This window comes from Equus caballus, chromosome 16, assembly GCF_041296265.1.
Source record: "Equus caballus isolate H_3958 breed thoroughbred chromosome 16, TB-T2T, whole genome shotgun sequence".
Taxonomy (NCBI): Eukaryota; Metazoa; Chordata; class Mammalia; order Perissodactyla; family Equidae; genus Equus; species Equus caballus.
The window spans coordinates 45,882,024-45,898,980 of record NC_091699.1 but is presented as its reverse complement, the minus strand read 5'-3'; the positions used below and the strand labels follow the sequence as shown (position 1 = coordinate 45,898,980).

Below are 16,957 nucleotides of genomic sequence, written 5' to 3'. Positions count from 1 at the left end.
GCTGTATTCGGGTTGCCAATATTTTGTTGAGGATTTTTGCATCTATGTTCACCAGCGATATTGACCTGTAGTTTTCCCTTTTTGAGCTGTCCTTGTCAGGCTTTGGTATCAGAGTGATGTTGGCCTTGTAGAATGTGTTGGGAAGCATTCTGTCTTCCCTAATTTTTTCGAATAGCCTGAGAGGGATGGGTATTAAATCCTCTTTGAAAGTTTGATACAATTCCCTAGGGAAGCCATCTGGTCCTGGGCTTTTATTTTTTGGGATGCCCCATCTGTCTTTTTTATTTTAACCATCCTAGTAGGTGTGAAGTAATACCTCATGGTCATTTTGTCATTTATTGCTTTTAGAAGCACTATATAAGCAACCAATATTCCTTGTAGAAAAATTGGAAATTTAACAAAAATACTATGATGGTCCACTTTATGTGTCAATTCAGCTATGCTGGAGTCTCCAGTTATTCATCAAACACTAACCTAGGTGTTGCTGTGATGGATGGTATCTTGTAGATGTGATTAAAGTTCGGAATCAGTGGATTTTAAGTAAAGGAGATTATTCTAGATAATCTGGGTGGACCTGATTCAGTTGGTTGAAAGGCTGAAGAAGAAAGCAATTCCACCTGTGGTAGCAGTTCTGCTTGTGGCCGAGCCTCCAGCCTTCCCGTCCTGATGGTCTGTGCTTCCGACTTGGCTAGCCAGCCCCCACAATGGAGCAAGCCAATTCCTTGCAACAAGTCTCTTAATACAGATCTCCTATGGGTTCTGCTTCTCTGCTTGGTCTCTCATTGATATACACACGAAGAAAAAAACTTCATCCCCCATAATCCCACCCTCCAGAGAGCACCACGGACAACTTTTCAGTTATTTCCTTCAAGACTTTTTTCCTCTTTCTATCCATGAACATAAATATTTTAAATAAGGTCTCAAACCCTTTGCACGTCTTGTTTTCGTGTACATCGCTGTGCATCTTAAATCCTTTCCCACAGAGCCCACCCGCTTTTCTCCCCCAGGTGCAGAGGAAGATCAATCACTGTCCCTCTTTGGTTGGACATTTGCATCGCTTCTGCATTTAAACTGTAACAAATAATTCTTGTGCTTTCACTCCAGCCAGCACTGTGCTTCCGGGAGAGAGGGCTTTTTTCCAGTCAACACCGTATGTCCTTGGCCAATCCCAGGATCAGACTGGGTGGTTGATCCTCTGAGTCACTCGGAAGACCTGGGGCTGCAGAGACCTCGCGCTCCTGAAAGGTGAGCACCCGTATGGAGCCCTGCCAAGCCCTGCCAGGCCTGCTTTCCTTGTCCGTAAGGAAAAGATGCCTAGTCATTGTAGCTTGCAATTTGAGTAGTGGAGCCTGGGCACCTCCCTGGGTGGGGAGCAGGGAGCTACCTCCACAGCCTCGGACAGCTCCTTCCCAGGGGTGCCTTGCCAGGCTGGGCTGGGACAGTGCTCTTTAGTCCAGGCACTTTTAGGGCAGTTGGGCCCCACCTTGCAGGGGCTGCTGGACAGAGTAGGGGGAGAGCTTCACATTTGGCCCCTTTTCTCAGAGCTCCTGGGTTTCCCTGGGCAAGCTGGCGTGGTGGAGGTGGCTCTTTTGTTCCTGTGGATATTAAAGATGAACGTGTTGTTTTACTGTGGGGGGATTAAGCAGATTTTCCCTGGGCAGTTGCTGACTCTCTGAAGAGAGTGGTTACTTAGGGTTGGACGAAAGCGCCCTGGAGAAGGGCATGTAGGGGGCCCTTTCACAGCTCTGAGCCACAGGAAATGCGAAGGCATTAACGGTGCCTCCCTCGCCAGGCCATTGAGTGGGAGGATTCTCGAGGAGATGCAGGAAGCCCCAAGGCCAGGTTAGTTGCCCTCCAAACACATGGCTTTTACTCTCACTCTCTCCTACCCCCGCCCTGAATCAGCACAGCAGCCAGGTGGCTGTCCTGTTCTGGAGACTTAGGGAGGCCTTGGTAAAGCATCGCTTTGTACTCCTGTGCAAACAGAAAAGTGCTGTGGCTGCCATCACCTGGTCAGGACCGAGAAACGGTTTTGCCATCCTTGACTCTTTGATTCGCTCATCAGTACATTCGTGCTAGATGCCTGGGGAAGAATGATGATCCTGTCTCGGTTCTTGGCTCACAGGTCACAGGTCACAGGTTGGCAGGGACCATGTGTACACGTGGCACTGTCCTGTGATCTGTACAAAAGAATTGTCTGCTGAGGGTGCAGATCATGGAAGGCTCCAAGGAGGAGGCGACCATGGACAGCAAGTTTTGAAATAACAGTGTTCCCTGCAACAGAATTACCCCTGAGTCAAGCTGGCATGGGTGAGGGGAACTGAGGCAATAAACCCACTTTAAATTTTAAAACACTGTATTGGAAAGCAGCAACGGCTGTGGAGGGAAAGAGTGAGCTGGGCCTACACCCACCTCCTGCCCTGGGCCTCAGTTTCCCTGCTCTGCCAGTGTCCTGGCAGGATGCCTCTGAGCCTCTCATGCCCACCTCTGGCCTAGGCTGAGAAGCCCTCTGAGAGCCACACGTGCGAGGGGTGATGGGGAATCATCACAGTGGGTGAAGCAGCCCCTCCGCCCATCAAGGCCCCGTCCCGGGAGCGCCACCTCTGTCATTTCAAAGTGTTCTCCAAAATGTTCCAGGGACCCAGACGCTTTCTCCACCTGCCGTGAACCCAGAGGGAGGCGGGGTAGGTCCGCTTCAGGTCTTGCCTCCGCTGCTCTCTAGCTGGGTGAACTTGGACTGATTGCCTTAGGCAAATTACTCAATCGTCAGTTCCCTCGTCTGAAAAATGAGGTGACAACATGCGTCTCCCAGCTGCTTGTGAGGGTGGAATTCACCGTATTCCACAAATAGTGACACGCACCTCCACTACGTGCCACACCGGGTACAAAGGGGCTCAAGCAGCCCCGGTTCTCCTCACAGCCACAGCCTCACGGGAGCAGCACACACTCCCATGGGCGTGTGTGGGGGCGTGTGTGCCATGGTGTCTGGGGCAGAATAGCTGCAACCTCTAGCCGCAAGGGTCAGATGAGGACTAACAGCATGTGCGAGTGTCCCTCCTCCCACCTGCCTGCACTTTCTCTGCCCCGTCCCTGAGACACAGACGGAGGAGGTGCTGGGGGATCAAAGGTGCCCTTTCCATCACACCTGGCCCATCGTTCAAGGACTCCAGAGTCCTCCGGGAGCACTGATTAATAAGCTCACTGTCTTGGGCTGGAGTGCAAACTGCTCTTCAGTCCCCTTTTGGGCAAGAACCCAGGTGAGTCAGGCGATGGGTGCTGACAGCCGGGGCTGTGGGCGATGGAGGGGTGCGGGAGGCTGACTCCCATGTGCGTTGGGCCCTGGACAGGCTCTTTGTGGGAGAGCTGCGATCTTTTGGGTGGGGTGGGGAGAAGTGTCAGAGTGAAGACCAGGGCTTCTCAACGGGGGCATTTTGAGAATTTGTGTAGATGCCCAAGTATTTACATGTTTAACATGGAACATTTCATTATACATTGTTTAAAATTTCTCCTTTATATCACAATTAAGGCATTATTTTGAAATGATGTGTGTAGGCACAGGTTGCATTCTCTATGAATTCCAGGTCAGGAGGGGAAAGGGGGAATTACAAAATATTTGTTAAAAAGGAGGTGAGTGGCCTGCCCAGTGGAGGCTCCTGGTCAGACCACATGGGCTCACCCCAATTGGGGGCTACTGCCGGCGCACACCACTGTTAGTCCCTTTTCCCTTCAAAAGGGCCTGGTGGGGGGCAGAGGTCAAACAGAAGTAGGGCAACCTCTCAGTGTCAGCAGGATGGGGAGAGGGTATTAGCCAGCTTTATTCAGGGGAAAGACCCCTTCTTGGGAGAGGCCTGGGAGGGGCAAACTCTCCGGGCAGGGGGATATCAGAGATAGAAACGACAAAATGGGGCTTGGGTAGCAAAATGTGTAGCGGTCCAGGTTTTGCACCTGCTTCAGAAGCCAACACTCCAAGAGACTCCACAGACAACAGGCGTGGTTTGCTAAGGGTGCCTCCTCGAGATTTGCCCCGGACCAGGCAGTGCCAGACTCATCTTTCTGGAGTGACAGGGACCTGGCAAGAAAATAGCCATTCCTGTGGTCTGTGGCTGCCTGCTGGGCTCCACATTCCGGGCCCCTTTTCAGACTGACGGACTGTATCAGTCTAACCACAGCCAGTGCCTCTGCACCTCCCAGGGACGACAGGAAGTTGGTGTCCTTTGTGCCGGGGTTGTTGTGTTCTCGAGGCTGCACTTTGAACACCCACCTCTCAGGTGTGGAGCAGCTTACATGAGAATGCACCCGAAGCACGCAGCACATGACAAACGCCAGTTATGATTACTTGTGGAACTGCACTTCAAATTCATTCAAACTCATCTGAAAGAAATGCATGGGGAACATGATGTGACTCGCGAGGACTTTGCATCACCTCCTTTGAAGCCATTCTACCTCTGTTGGTTGTAAGAAATCTCTTACATTGAATCATAAGCTAATTTAGCCTGGAGAACCTTAAGAGACGTGTGTCAGGCTCGTGCGACGCTGGGAGCCCCATCCTCCTTCCCACCAGTGTTTGGACAGCACAGGTTCGCCAGGGGTTCCATCTGTATGAGTATGGCAGCTGTCTTCTTGCCTAACTCCAATTAGCAAACTCTAGAAGGTTTAGAATCTTGAATTGATCTAAGCCCTTTAGAAACCTGTTAGCTTCTTTACATTTAACAGAGAAACCCAGTATGCGCTGTCTGAAAGATGGAAATGTAGGATGAGCACCAGTGTTCATCTGAGTGACTGTCTCTTGATGCTCTTCCCTTCTGCGTTCCAAGGACCTGGCTTCATCTAAAGACGAGCTTCCCTCACAGTGACAACTCGGCAGCCTGATTTCTAGCTTCTCATCCAGTAGGAGGCTGGCTGGTTCTGATGCTCTCTGAGACGAACACTTCTTCCCAGAAGGCTCAACAATCTCTCTCTAACCTATGAACCAGCATGCATAAAGAGAGTGAAAACGTCATTAGGAACTTCCTAGAAACCTAAAACTCTATCCTCTACAGCTCTTACCACTGACTTTAGTTTTTTATGAAATTCCAATGAACCTAGTTACCTGGTTTCCTAGGTTATGACAGACGAAAAACAGCAGGTGAGCAGACCACTCTTAATAGTGGTGACGAGTGACCTAAGAAACTATAAAAAGCAATCTAGAATAATTTATCATGGAGGCAACGGAGTCAAGAAAGGAATAACAGATCAGCTCTCCAGCCTGCTTGGCTTCAGGTCCTTGACCCACCACTGGCTTAGTAAGCAACCTTTGGCACATCCCTCAATCACTCTCAGCTTCAACTTCCTTCTCCTTAAAATGGGTTATTGTGAAGGTCAAGAAAACAGTGGGACAGCGATCCTTAAGTGTTGAATGCACATGTAGTGTTAATGACGACTGGTGTGTGGGCATAAAAACCAGTCATAAAGCAAGAGTTAGCACAGCTCTGCTCTAAGAAAGCAGGCAGGTGTAGCAAACATTTTGGGGAGAATTTCGTTTGGAAACATATTAAAATGTTACCAAATAATAGGGAGATACATGATTAACTCATTTTTTTTTTCTTTAAAGTTTTCTCTATTTCCCATAACGATCATATTTTCCTTTCCTCCTTCCCTCTTTCTTTCCTTATCATCCTATATGCCTGGCACATGACAGCTCAATAACCATGAGTTGAGTGAGTGTGGGAAACGTCCCAGACGTGAAGTCCCCTATGAAACAGTGCTCTGGGCGCTGACTAGTTGGAACTGTAGCCTCTATCTGGGAACGCTTGGAGGAGTAAATGAAGTTCCTTAGATGCCCGCTCATATCTCTTACACACACAATGCTGAGCTCCTGGGGAGGGAAGTGCTCATTGAATTGACAGACACCGGCTTTTTCAGACCTAAGAACCCACGTGGCATGTGCTCCAGCTGGCCGGGAACAGGCTGGACACAGGCAGACAAGTTTTCTGTGTCAGTTTTATTCTCTTGCCCCACCCCATCTCACTAGTATGAGGCTCTGGCAACGTGTAGCAACTCATTCAAAAGTTCCTATTTCTATAAATTAAATAAAAACACAATTAAAATTTGGTAGGTGCTAAAACTTGGTTTTGAACTTTTATTAAAAAAATATATTTGCAAACATATAAAATTTAGGATGAAAAATGCTCATTTGAAAACATGTAATAACTTAATATTTGCAAACATACACAGATGATATAAAATCCATACCATTAAAAACGTTACTGATGCAGTATTGCGCTCATGGAACAAAAATCTTGCTGTGATTCCAGAGCTTCTCATCCTCCCACTGCAGAAAACAGAGAGTCTGGTATACTGAAAGTCACGAGAGCACACAGCCAAAGCAGTAATACAGAATAAAAAACCACTCAGAACACATTATTTTAAAAACGTGTTTCTTAGGGAATCACACAGATAAAAGGGAAACACAATTTTGCATTTCCCCCACTCAAAGTGAACGATATTGCATCTCAGCATTTCAAATGAGGATGTTAAATATAAAACTGAGTGAGACATCGCACACATCTCTCCTGCTGAATCTGCTGAAGAACAGGCTCCTTGCGGCCCCGGCCCACTCAGGGAAATGTTCTCAAGCACAGCTTTTAAAGTCAGTGTAAGTTGCTTTACTTGGTTCCAATCTTAAGATTTTAGACACTTGAAAACACAGGGCACCATTGGTTCCAGAAGATACTATGAATACAAGTGGAGGAAACCAAAGCCAGGTCAGAAAGAAACACGTGCTCAGCAGCAAACGTGCAGCAAGAAGGCAGGACGCACGTCCCTGCGATGCGTGTCTTCACACGGACTGAGCCCACTCGTGCCTGCGCCACCTCTCATTCCTCTGTGTTCCGTTTGCCCAGAGTTACAGTATGATGGCTAATTTTGTTTTTTAAGCAGTTAGGCACCTTCAATTTCATGTTGCATTATTAGTAATACAATGGCAGTTATGGCCTCTACTACCAAAATGAGACAATTTCAAACTACATTCTTTGGGGAGGAGAGTAATAAAGCTGCACGGTTTAAAAATATTTACCTAGGAAAGGATTCAATGGGGTTTATAATTTTTACAAGGAAACATAAGCAGAAAAAGAACAAATGCTCTACATGTAAAATTGGGTCAGACATCTTCTAAACTAAGCCTGTACATCCTCCGGCAGAGAAGGACCCAGGTCAACTTGGGCTCTTGACAGAACAGCACTCTGATGGCTACTCACAAGCCTTCGACAGGAAGCTGTGGACATTCACATGCAGATGGCATGAAATGCTTCTCCTGACACCTACAGTCACTTGAAAACCTAGAATTCAGTCACACCTTACAAATCTCGGGAGAGGTGCACAATGAGGAGCTTCTGCCTTAAAGGAACAAGGCTGTCTGGAGATGCAGGAGTCCATTCAAAGACATCACATTAATTACATCATAAGTAGAGCAGTGACACCCACTGGGGTTGAGGGTGGGCATCTAGATAGACAGGGTGGCCTAAATGCAGGTCACCTAGAGTTCTGCAAAACCTAGCAAGAAGTCTCTCTGTTTTGGTGTCCTTTCTGATTAACTAAGGTTTAAAACTAGGGTTCCACTAAACTCCCTGCAGCAAGGTACACATGCAGCCTAAGCTAGCATGAGGTTCTGGACAGTAGCCTGAAGGAGGAATAAGGCAACTGAACCGTGACTGTCGGGCTAGGGTCATACAACTGCGACTGTGCAGGCGTGGCCTGAGTGTTCCAGGGACTCATTCTGGCCTGAACTTCCTGGTAATCGTGATGGTGAACTTCTGGTTTCTGAATTTTAAGTAAATGCTTTGAATACATGAATTTGGGAGTTGGAACAGGTTTATCCTTTTCAAGTCTCCATGACTTGGGCACTTAAAAGTTTACTTTCACACTAAGGAAACTTTATCACAGATTCTCTTTACCGTCTATCATATTCATTCCTTGGGTTCAAGGGTGAACATCATCAGATTTGATTATAGACCCTCTTTACGATACTTCCTCAACTCATAATATCATACATACTCAAATCATCATTTCAATTCAAATGTCTATTATAATAAGAATCCCCTGACTCTTCCACTTACCAAAGCCCACCGAGACCACACTCGGGGTGTGATCACACCTACCGGTGCAACTGTTTTCTGAGAACAGGCACGTGGCTCCCTGGACACTACCTCCTGGTGTCAGCAACACTCTCTATCTTACCATAAATTTCTCTTTCCCAGGTGGTGCATGAGCAATTCATTTCTGGTTGCTGAATTTACACACTACCTTTGAAAACAAACTATTTCTAATTGAGTCTGAGAACTTAGAAGCTTCCCTGACTTCTGCACAGTTCACAAGCAACTAGGGAGACAGCAACAGAAGACAGTAAACTGAGAAGCAGAAGAGTTGTCCAGGAAACATGTTTAGATTAACAAAAGCCAATCAAACAAAATATTCCTTATGCTAAAAAACTAAGACCAAACTAAAACACGCATGTAATTCACAAGTAATTTTCTAAAATCTCAGCTAGAAAAAAATCTATGGACTTCTGACTGAGTTACCATTAAAGCTTAAACGATTGTTCCTGAGGAACCATCACATCTGCCAGCGCTATTCACAGCTAATCCTTATGCTAGCTGGTTGAGCCAATTGGGTTTTCACCCCATCATTAAATAGTGCTCAGAAAAGTAAGCAGTGCATCTTAATTGGTTAAATACTACAAAATGACCTGTATCATAGAAACAAAGACACTTTCATTCAAAGAATATCTTAAAATTACTATTGCTGAAATAAATCAAAATCTACATTAAAATATTACTGATCACCATTACATGCCGTAAAAGAATAAATAGAAATCATGGCAGATCAATAGCAGCATACAAAGCATCTTTACATATTTTCACACTTTGGGCTGCAAAAGTACTCACAGCCTAGGAATACATTGGTAAAGTTCTGAATTTCACACTCTGTTTTTAACTCCATATTCTACAATAAAGTAAGGGCAGTGTGAATAACAGCTCCCTTTTCTGCATAGCTTTAAAACTATTCTCAGTAGACTCGAGGAATTAAACCAGAATGGCTTTGTCAGATTGGTCCACTGGTCCTTTTGTCAATGTTGAGGAAAACAATCAACAATGACTTCTGACTGTGTTTAGACAGAGAAGGAAAGTAAGGCTATGCTTCACACACAAACTTAACATTTTCAAAACCACTGAGAGTCTAACTTAAAGTGAACATTTCTGATAGAATTCAGGCTTTACCAGCCCCAGCCTTTGCTTCAAAGGTGTGACACGCCCGCTCCCACACCACCACAGGGCCCGTCAGGGCCCTATTCTAATGGTAACCCATGTTGGGAGCCCACCGCATGCCAGCACTGGGGACACTTAAAAACAAAACAGAATTAAGAAATTTCAGAACTTTTAAGGCCCAAATGGGGCATTCATATAAAACATACTTCACTTGAACAAATTAGTCCTAATTTGCCAACTTGAACATTGATCCTTAAATCATGAAGCCAATTAGCACAGAGCTGACTTCTGCTCTGTTCAGAACTTAACTATTAGCCTAATGCTCAAGTTTCTAGGGAGGAGGGGGAGAGGGGAGTGGAGGCCGGAGGGGTGTGGGCAGGGCTGAACCGTGGCCACTCCTCCCTAAGACCTTGAGAGTGAAAGCAAGCTGAGACTCAGGCTCCTTAGTCTCATACTTGCTCACAGCTAATGAAAACACCCATACAACTTAACACAATGGTCTTTTTTTTGTCAAAACAAAGGTCTGCTGGTGATGCTTCACAGTGAAACCTCCATTATCACTGAGAACGTCACTTGGAAAACATTCTTAAGGAACGAGTCTCTTTTTCATAGGCTCAATTTCAGGATTCTCAAAAGTCAATGTTCTGTTTAGAAGTTTCCATGACGAGGCCTACGTGTTTCTGAGGTCGACGTTCTGCCTTCAGATTCATCCTGCTCCAGTCATAGGTTGTGGTTGTCTTTGTTCTTGGTCAGAACCTGCAAGTAGACTTCATGAAGCATACTGAGGAAGCTGGAATCATTCTGGAAGAGATGGTAATGCCACATTTACCTCATTAGAATTTACCGCCTTGATAACAGCTTAGGAAAAAAGCTGTACAAACGATTTGTGTAACTAATACCAAAGAATCTCACCATCCAAAAGCAACCATGATTAACATTTTGGAATTCACTCAGCAATCTTCCCATCAGGAGTGTATGCTCAGGAACAGAGAAGTATTATTCCTGGCTGGTCTTGAAGTTACTTTATGAACTGATTTTCTAAGAAGAACTTAAAAATTTGTCTTTTCTTTTAATTAAAGAATGAAAATTCAAAGACTAAATTGATAGCCTACATACCTTTATTAGATGTATTAATGTATCCTGGAGCTGAGACTTGCTCAGAATAATGGAAGGCTTTCTCTGACTTTCTGATGTTCCAACGGTTAGAGGAGAAGGCGAGCTTGCTTTCTTCTCAAGGTCTGTGGACCTTGTAGTTGTCTGCTGGAACACACTTGGGGACAGCAGGACTGAAGACACTGCCGTGGTTGTTGCAGTAACCAGTGGGGGGCCAGCAACCTGCAGGGAAACAGTGTGTCATTTTGCACCAAAGTGTGGAAGCCAGCAGCCACCCAGAGTAGAGGGTGATGAGAGGCATGTGCAGAGTCCAACGCCAACTATCTGGGGTTCAGATAAACATTCAGTAGAAGGCTTTGAGCATTTTACGTCTAGTTATGAAGCTTGTCAGCTAAAGGATGAAGAGCCCATTTACACGCTAAGAATGCCCTAAGCTGTTATGGGAAGCCAAGTTGGCTAATCACGGAAGGGGCATACGATAAATAATAGCATGATATGCACAAGAAATGTAGTTTATATGTGGGGGACAGGGAAAGGACTGGAAGGGGGCATGCAGGAACTTTCTGGGGTGATGAAATGTTACATGTCTTGATTAGGTGGTTACCCAAGGGATCTACATGTGATAAATTCATTAAAAACCCCTGTATTTTATCATATGTAAATTTTACTTCAATAAAAAGAGAACTGTTTCCCAGTTATGTGAAGTATTAGTTTCTTTTGTAGTGTTCAATATATTTATTATACCATTACAGGTATCAAAAATACATTTCTTTTTTTTAAAGATTTTTTTATTTTTCCTTTTTCTCCCAAAGCCCCCAGGTACATAGTTGTGTACTTTTAGTTGTGGGTCCTTCTAGTTGTGGCATGTGGGATGCCGCCTCAGCATGGCCTAACGAGCGGTGCCATGTCCGTACCCAGGATTCGAACTGGTGAAACCCTGGGCCACCGCAGCAGAGCACGTGAACTTAACCACTTGGCCACAGGGCTGGCCCCTCAAAGATACATTTCTTAAAAACAAAACTAACGTCTATCTCCTTCACCCATTTAGATGTGCTTCTAGGCTGATAGTGGCTAACCATCAGAATACACTACACTAGTAACAATCAGTACTTTTAATAATTCTCACATTTGATACAACCAACAGAGATCTCTTCTTCCTATCTGTCATCCTCCTCATTTACAAACAGCAAAGAGCTTGCCATAGTTTTAAGGGTGTGGTTTCTGGTGTTTGAGCCTTTAGGTTGTTTTTTGATGCAACACTAGGCTGAGAGCTCCCACCCATAGCAGGACAAGCTACAGGAAAGACCGGTTAACAAGACCAGTCAAAAGCTGGCTTTAAATTCTGAGACTCAAGCAGATGTGTAAAGGCTCGAAGGGAAATGGGAACGTCAAATTTTAGGAACTGAAAAAATTAAGTGTGCATTTCAAGGTTGGTAGGTAATGGAGGGTGGGGACAACTTTAAAAAATGGGGCAGGGGAGAACAAGCAAGGGACAGAGCATGCAGGCCTGGGAGGCTTTGTCATTAGAGCAACGGGAGCCAACGAGGGCACTGCAACACAGTGGTGACTGTTAACCGGGACAGCACAGTTCTTCCCAGGCAAGGCTGCTTCCTACTCATAGAGGCCAGGCGGACATGCTCCCAGCTGCCACCCATTCACAAACACCAGTGAGTGCCCACCCTGCGGCTGACTCCCCCTCGTATACCACACGGTCTCAGGAGACATTCATACAGAGAGACAATGGAGGCCTCCAGAGGCCAGAGCAGTGAACCTTGTCTGGGGGAGCAGCGGGAGCCTGGCCTGAGAGAGGGACTCTAAGCTGGGTCTAGGCCTGAAAGCTAAAACTTTCCACTCAAGGGACAATGTTTTACTTCACATTCAGATGAAGAACTTAAACATACATAAAGTGTTCTTCAGAAAAAGGGAGTCCTTACCGGAATGGCACTGGATAACACTTTAGGCTGGGCAAAGACTTCAGGATCCTGGTTTTGCTGCATAGACTGCAATGTTTAAAAAGAAAAGATGAACAGATGTAGCAAGCTTCTATTAAGGTTTCCTAGTTACTGGGGAAAATCTAGGTTAGCAATAAGGAATAGTTCAGACGTTAACTATTCCTAGATTCCTCAGGGAAGAGGGTGACAGAAACTTGTGACAATGCAACCAATGACTCGACTGCAGGATGAGAGCTTTGGGACAGCCCCCGACTCCTTTCAGGTCCTCCCAGAAAAAGGGTGTGTACAAAGCCTTTAAAGCATCTCTAAGGAAACAGCTGCAACCCGCATCTCTTCTAGGAGCTGGGGACAGCCCGAATATACTTTTGCTGTTGAGTCTGTAGAGATGCAAGATCCTGGCAACATGCTACCTCTTGATAAGGTGATTTCAACTTTGGACAGTTGGCACTAAACAGTCTTCATTTCAGAGTCCCATTTCCACATGCTAAATTTTGTCCTCATTCATCGGGAGACAAAGAACTTCTTGTTGTAGGGCAAATACATTAGAACTCAACCAAGCCCCAGGTCCTAAAATTCCAGACTGCCATGTAAACGAAAAGTGACACATCTGTAAGCTTCCTCGGCAAGGAGGCGTGCTAGAGAGCAGAGCACTGTCCCAGAGGTCAGAACGGGGAGAGGGTGGCACTCAAGACTGCTGGCTGCACTTCCAGAGCAGCACAACAGTGGCAGCAGGAACAGCTCAGGGGCGTGGTGCCTATCTGTTAGACACTCTCTCCCCTCCTTATGCTGCAGAGAACTGCAACAGAAATGGCCCCAAATAACAATTTAATGATGTAACCAAGCTCCTAAGTTTCCTCTCTTTCTGTATAAGATTTCAAAGGAATGGAACAATATATCCCATTAAGAAATAATACAGAATTATTATGATGGGCTCTTCTTTATAATACTATTTGGTAAAATGTTAAGATTGGAGATTATTATTACTATTAAAGGGCACGAGACTAAAATTCTGAAAGGCAACCAATACTGTTTCAGAGCAGAAGGTTCTACCCTCTTTCAGTTCTGTGATCTTGCACAAGTCACTTCAACTCTGAACTGATTTTAGACTCACCCACCGTATAAATCATTGAGGGACAAACCTCTTCTTCATCCTCCACACCCATCTACCAAGTCCCACTGGTCACATGTCTTAACAAATCCACTCGTCCACACTCCCCAATTCAGGCCCCAGCAGCTCAAGCCTGGGGGACTCCCACAGCCTCCTTCCTGATGGGTCATTCTATGTCGTCCTCTCCTTTCCTAGCATGTCACCCATTGCTCAAAGCCCTTGAAAGACTCCCCAGGGCTCTGGGAACAAAGCTCTAACTGAACACAATTTACAAAGTCTTGGTCATTAACCAACATCCACTTCTCCAAGTTTCTTTCCACAGTAGATCCAGTCACACTGAAGTTCTTTAAGTTCAGCAAATGCCTTCTCATCTCGAGGTCTCTGAACATGCTCTTCTTACCGCAAACACTTTTCCCACCTCTGGGAAAGGTCTGGTTAACCTCTACTGAGCCTTCAGATCTTGGCTGAAACATCAATTTCACTGGGAAGCTTTATTTGACCTCATACCTGTAACTCTGGGACCCCTAGTGTGCCTGGCACAAGGCAGGCACTCAACGAGAGTACTGAGGGAGCTGGGAATGGAACAAAGCCTAGGATAATTTGGATCTACGGTCTTGAGTCAAATGAGAACTCCTGGAACTGTCAGGAAAAAACAAACAAAAAACCCTAAAGTGCAGACCCTGATAGAAAAATACAAACACTGTTTCTTAGCTTTTATCAGTTGAAACAACTTTGGGTAGCGGAATTCAGTTAAACACCATTTACCAATTATTTGGTTGTTCACAGGGCTTCTTACCTCCCTTTCATTTAGCCCGACATACTCAACAGTTGTCTCTTTAAAACGCCTGTCTCACGTCAGTCAAAATCAATGTCTTTGTAGGCTCATCCCACCCAATTACAGCCACCCGCGCTTCCACCAGTACCTGAAGGGGAGCAAGCACCATGGTGCTCAGCGAGGCTGAGGCTCTTGCTGCTGCTGTCTTAGGGGGAGGCTCTATGAAGCTCTCAGGCGTGGCCAGCTGGCCGGCTGCTGGAGAAAAGCTGGGTGCCACTGCACCTTTCCCAAGTGACTGTATCTGTATTTGGTCATGCTGTGGGGTCAACCTGAGTTTCTGGAGAAGATCAATGCTTGGGAGGGACGGACCAGCTGTGTTTGTCATGCTCTGTGGGGCCCTGAAGGGGCTGTGGCTGGCAGTTAGACTGGCGTGGCTCAGCTCAGGGACTGGCTGACTCAGGAGCGGAGACCTCTGTCTAGGCGTGGTCTTCACTGCCTGCATCATGGCGGTCTTTCGGGGTAAGGTAGGAGGAACCTGTGCAGGAGGAGCTTCTGCTGGCAGAGTGGGACTGAGCACAGGGCGCAACGGGATCGCATAGTTGGGGGCCTGCTTTTCACTGGACTGTGTGATGGAGGCAGGAGTGATTAGCACTGGGGTGGTGACTTCAGGTTGGACTGAGTGGTGGGCAGCAGGATGCACACCCAGGTTTTCTGACTGAGGGGCCCCTCCTGACTGCTCAAAGGAAAATGGTAGGAATGAGCTGGGCTCTTTCTGGGAGGCATCTCCTGGCAGCTTATCCAATTCTTCTGAATCCAGACCAACAACTGTTGGCTGTTCCTTTGGCAAAGAGGTTCCAAATAATTCTTCCACTGTCAGATGTTTGTGTCCAGATAGAGCAGACTGAAAAACAAACCAAACCACCCAATGAAAGAAATATCTTGCAAACCAGTATAACCAAACTTCTTTTTCATCAACCAAAACAGCTTGCAGAAGCAAGGATGGATGGAGTCTGAAAATGAGGAAATGGAACAAAGTGAAGATGTGTTAAAGGTTAAGGCCAACGTGCATCTGGTCTTGTCAAGATGGTGGATAGAAATCTGCATTAGTAATAACATTCACATTTTAAGGACTCCAGGTGATAATGTTAGAATTCATCTTTTTTCTTGGCAAATGGATATAAGGATATAAAGTGAAAGGGCAATTATCTTATTAAAAAGTTAATTGTGCCTAATTGCTCCATGTCAGTAACACATGTAGGGAAATGACACTCAAAAGGATGGAGACCAAATGCTGATCAAGTAATCCTACTTTGATTTTCACTGTTCTTGATAAAAACCTATGCATTGCCCCTTGAGGACTGGGTGTCAAATACCAGAAAATAAATTTAACCATTTTTTTAAATAGCAGGCCATTCCTCCTTCCTACTCCCAAATCACAGAATCCTTAAGAAAAAGCAAAGCACTTAAGCCTGAAAATGTTAAATTTATATACATTTTAGTGATCTGGTTTATTGACGCCATTGCAACGATTCAAAGGAGAAATATTCATGCTTTCCACCCACGAGCTTTCCTGCACCTCCACATAGCACTGCCATATTTATTTATCCTTTATTTACTGAATACCCACAGGGTGCCAGGTCCTACTCTGACCTGGGCCCAAGGGACACAGCAGGGGGTAACAGAAATGTCCTACCCTGACAGAGCTTATGTCTAGTGGGAGACAAACCTAAGTACTTTGAAAACACAAGCATCCCAACTTACGGTTTTATTCCTAAAGTGTGTGGACTACTTAGTTGTTTAGGTATTATGTTGATACAGAAAAAAAAACAATCCGCTGAGACACTCGCTCTTCAGGGCCTCATAAAGTGTATAAAGGCCCTGAAGTACACTGTATCTGAAATAAAATGACTGTAGCACTATGGTAGATTGCATCTCTACAGGAAAACAAGCTCCGTTTTTCCCAGGCAAATGTTTGCTTCACCCATTTGATAAATAACTAGTGGGTTCACCAGGTGCCAGGGGCATTGTGCTGGGATGGGCAGGGGTGGGGAACAGAGGAGAGCGGGAGCTTACTGGCAGCAGGCTTTTAAGGGGAGGGAGTTAGAGATCCACTTTGTTGAGGCGGGGTGACAGGGAAAGGAGGCCAGTATCGAGGACTGAGGATGCAAGGAATTTACATGTGAGGGACGGAAAGCCATGGGGGGGCCACTGTGTATCTTCTCACTGGTGTGAGGACAGCATCATCTGCTGGGTGACAGGTGGCAGAACAGGTGTGAAGAGAATGCAGGCAGCGCAAAATAACTGCCGTGGAGGAAGAGGCAGAAGCCTCCTCCAGTTGTAAAAAACAGTAATTTCATACCAAACCACTTTATCTTAGAAAATATTCAATAAAGAGAATTCTATTAATATTAAAAAGCTAACATAATATGTCTTGCCATGTTAATGTGACAAGAGGGTTTGTTTAAGTGAAAGAATTCTCAAATGGCAAATTTAGGCCCCCTACTAATGCTGTAGTGAGACTAGTAAGACTATCTTGTCATAACACTTTCTAGCACTTTAAGGGCTTTTCCAGATTCAGAATCTCGCTTCCAATAGAAGGCAGCACTAACATCTAATTATAAACTGTGGATGTAAAAAAATGCAAAAGATTTTAGATGGTTTAATCTCCTCACATTTTTACTCCTGAAAAAAACTAAAGCTTAGGGTCTGATACCGAGGTTCAATCGCAACTGTTAACTGGGAAAGTTAGATAATCTTTCTATTTAGT

General features: G+C 45.5%; 1 protein-coding gene across 5 annotated transcripts in view; it reads right to left on the bottom strand.

The window, feature by feature from the left end:
* Window positions 1-6,091: 6,091 nt before the first annotated feature.
* Window positions 6,092-16,957, bottom strand: part of DCP1A (decapping mRNA 1A) — a 56,067-nt gene continuing 45,201 nt past the window's right edge. For all 5 annotated transcript variants that reach the window (XM_001491404.5, XM_023620280.2, XM_014731613.3 and 2 more), the window contains 4 exons: window positions 14,339-15,091; window positions 12,290-12,355; window positions 10,359-10,577; window positions 6,092-10,043 (listed from right to left, as the gene is read on the bottom strand). In XM_001491404.5, the coding sequence (XP_001491454.1) occupies window positions 9,963-10,043; window positions 10,359-10,577; window positions 12,290-12,355; window positions 14,339-15,091 (1,119 nt within the window). In that variant the 3' untranslated portion in view covers window positions 6,092-9,962. The remainder of the gene's footprint in view (window positions 10,044-10,358; window positions 10,578-12,289; window positions 12,356-14,338; window positions 15,092-16,957) is intronic.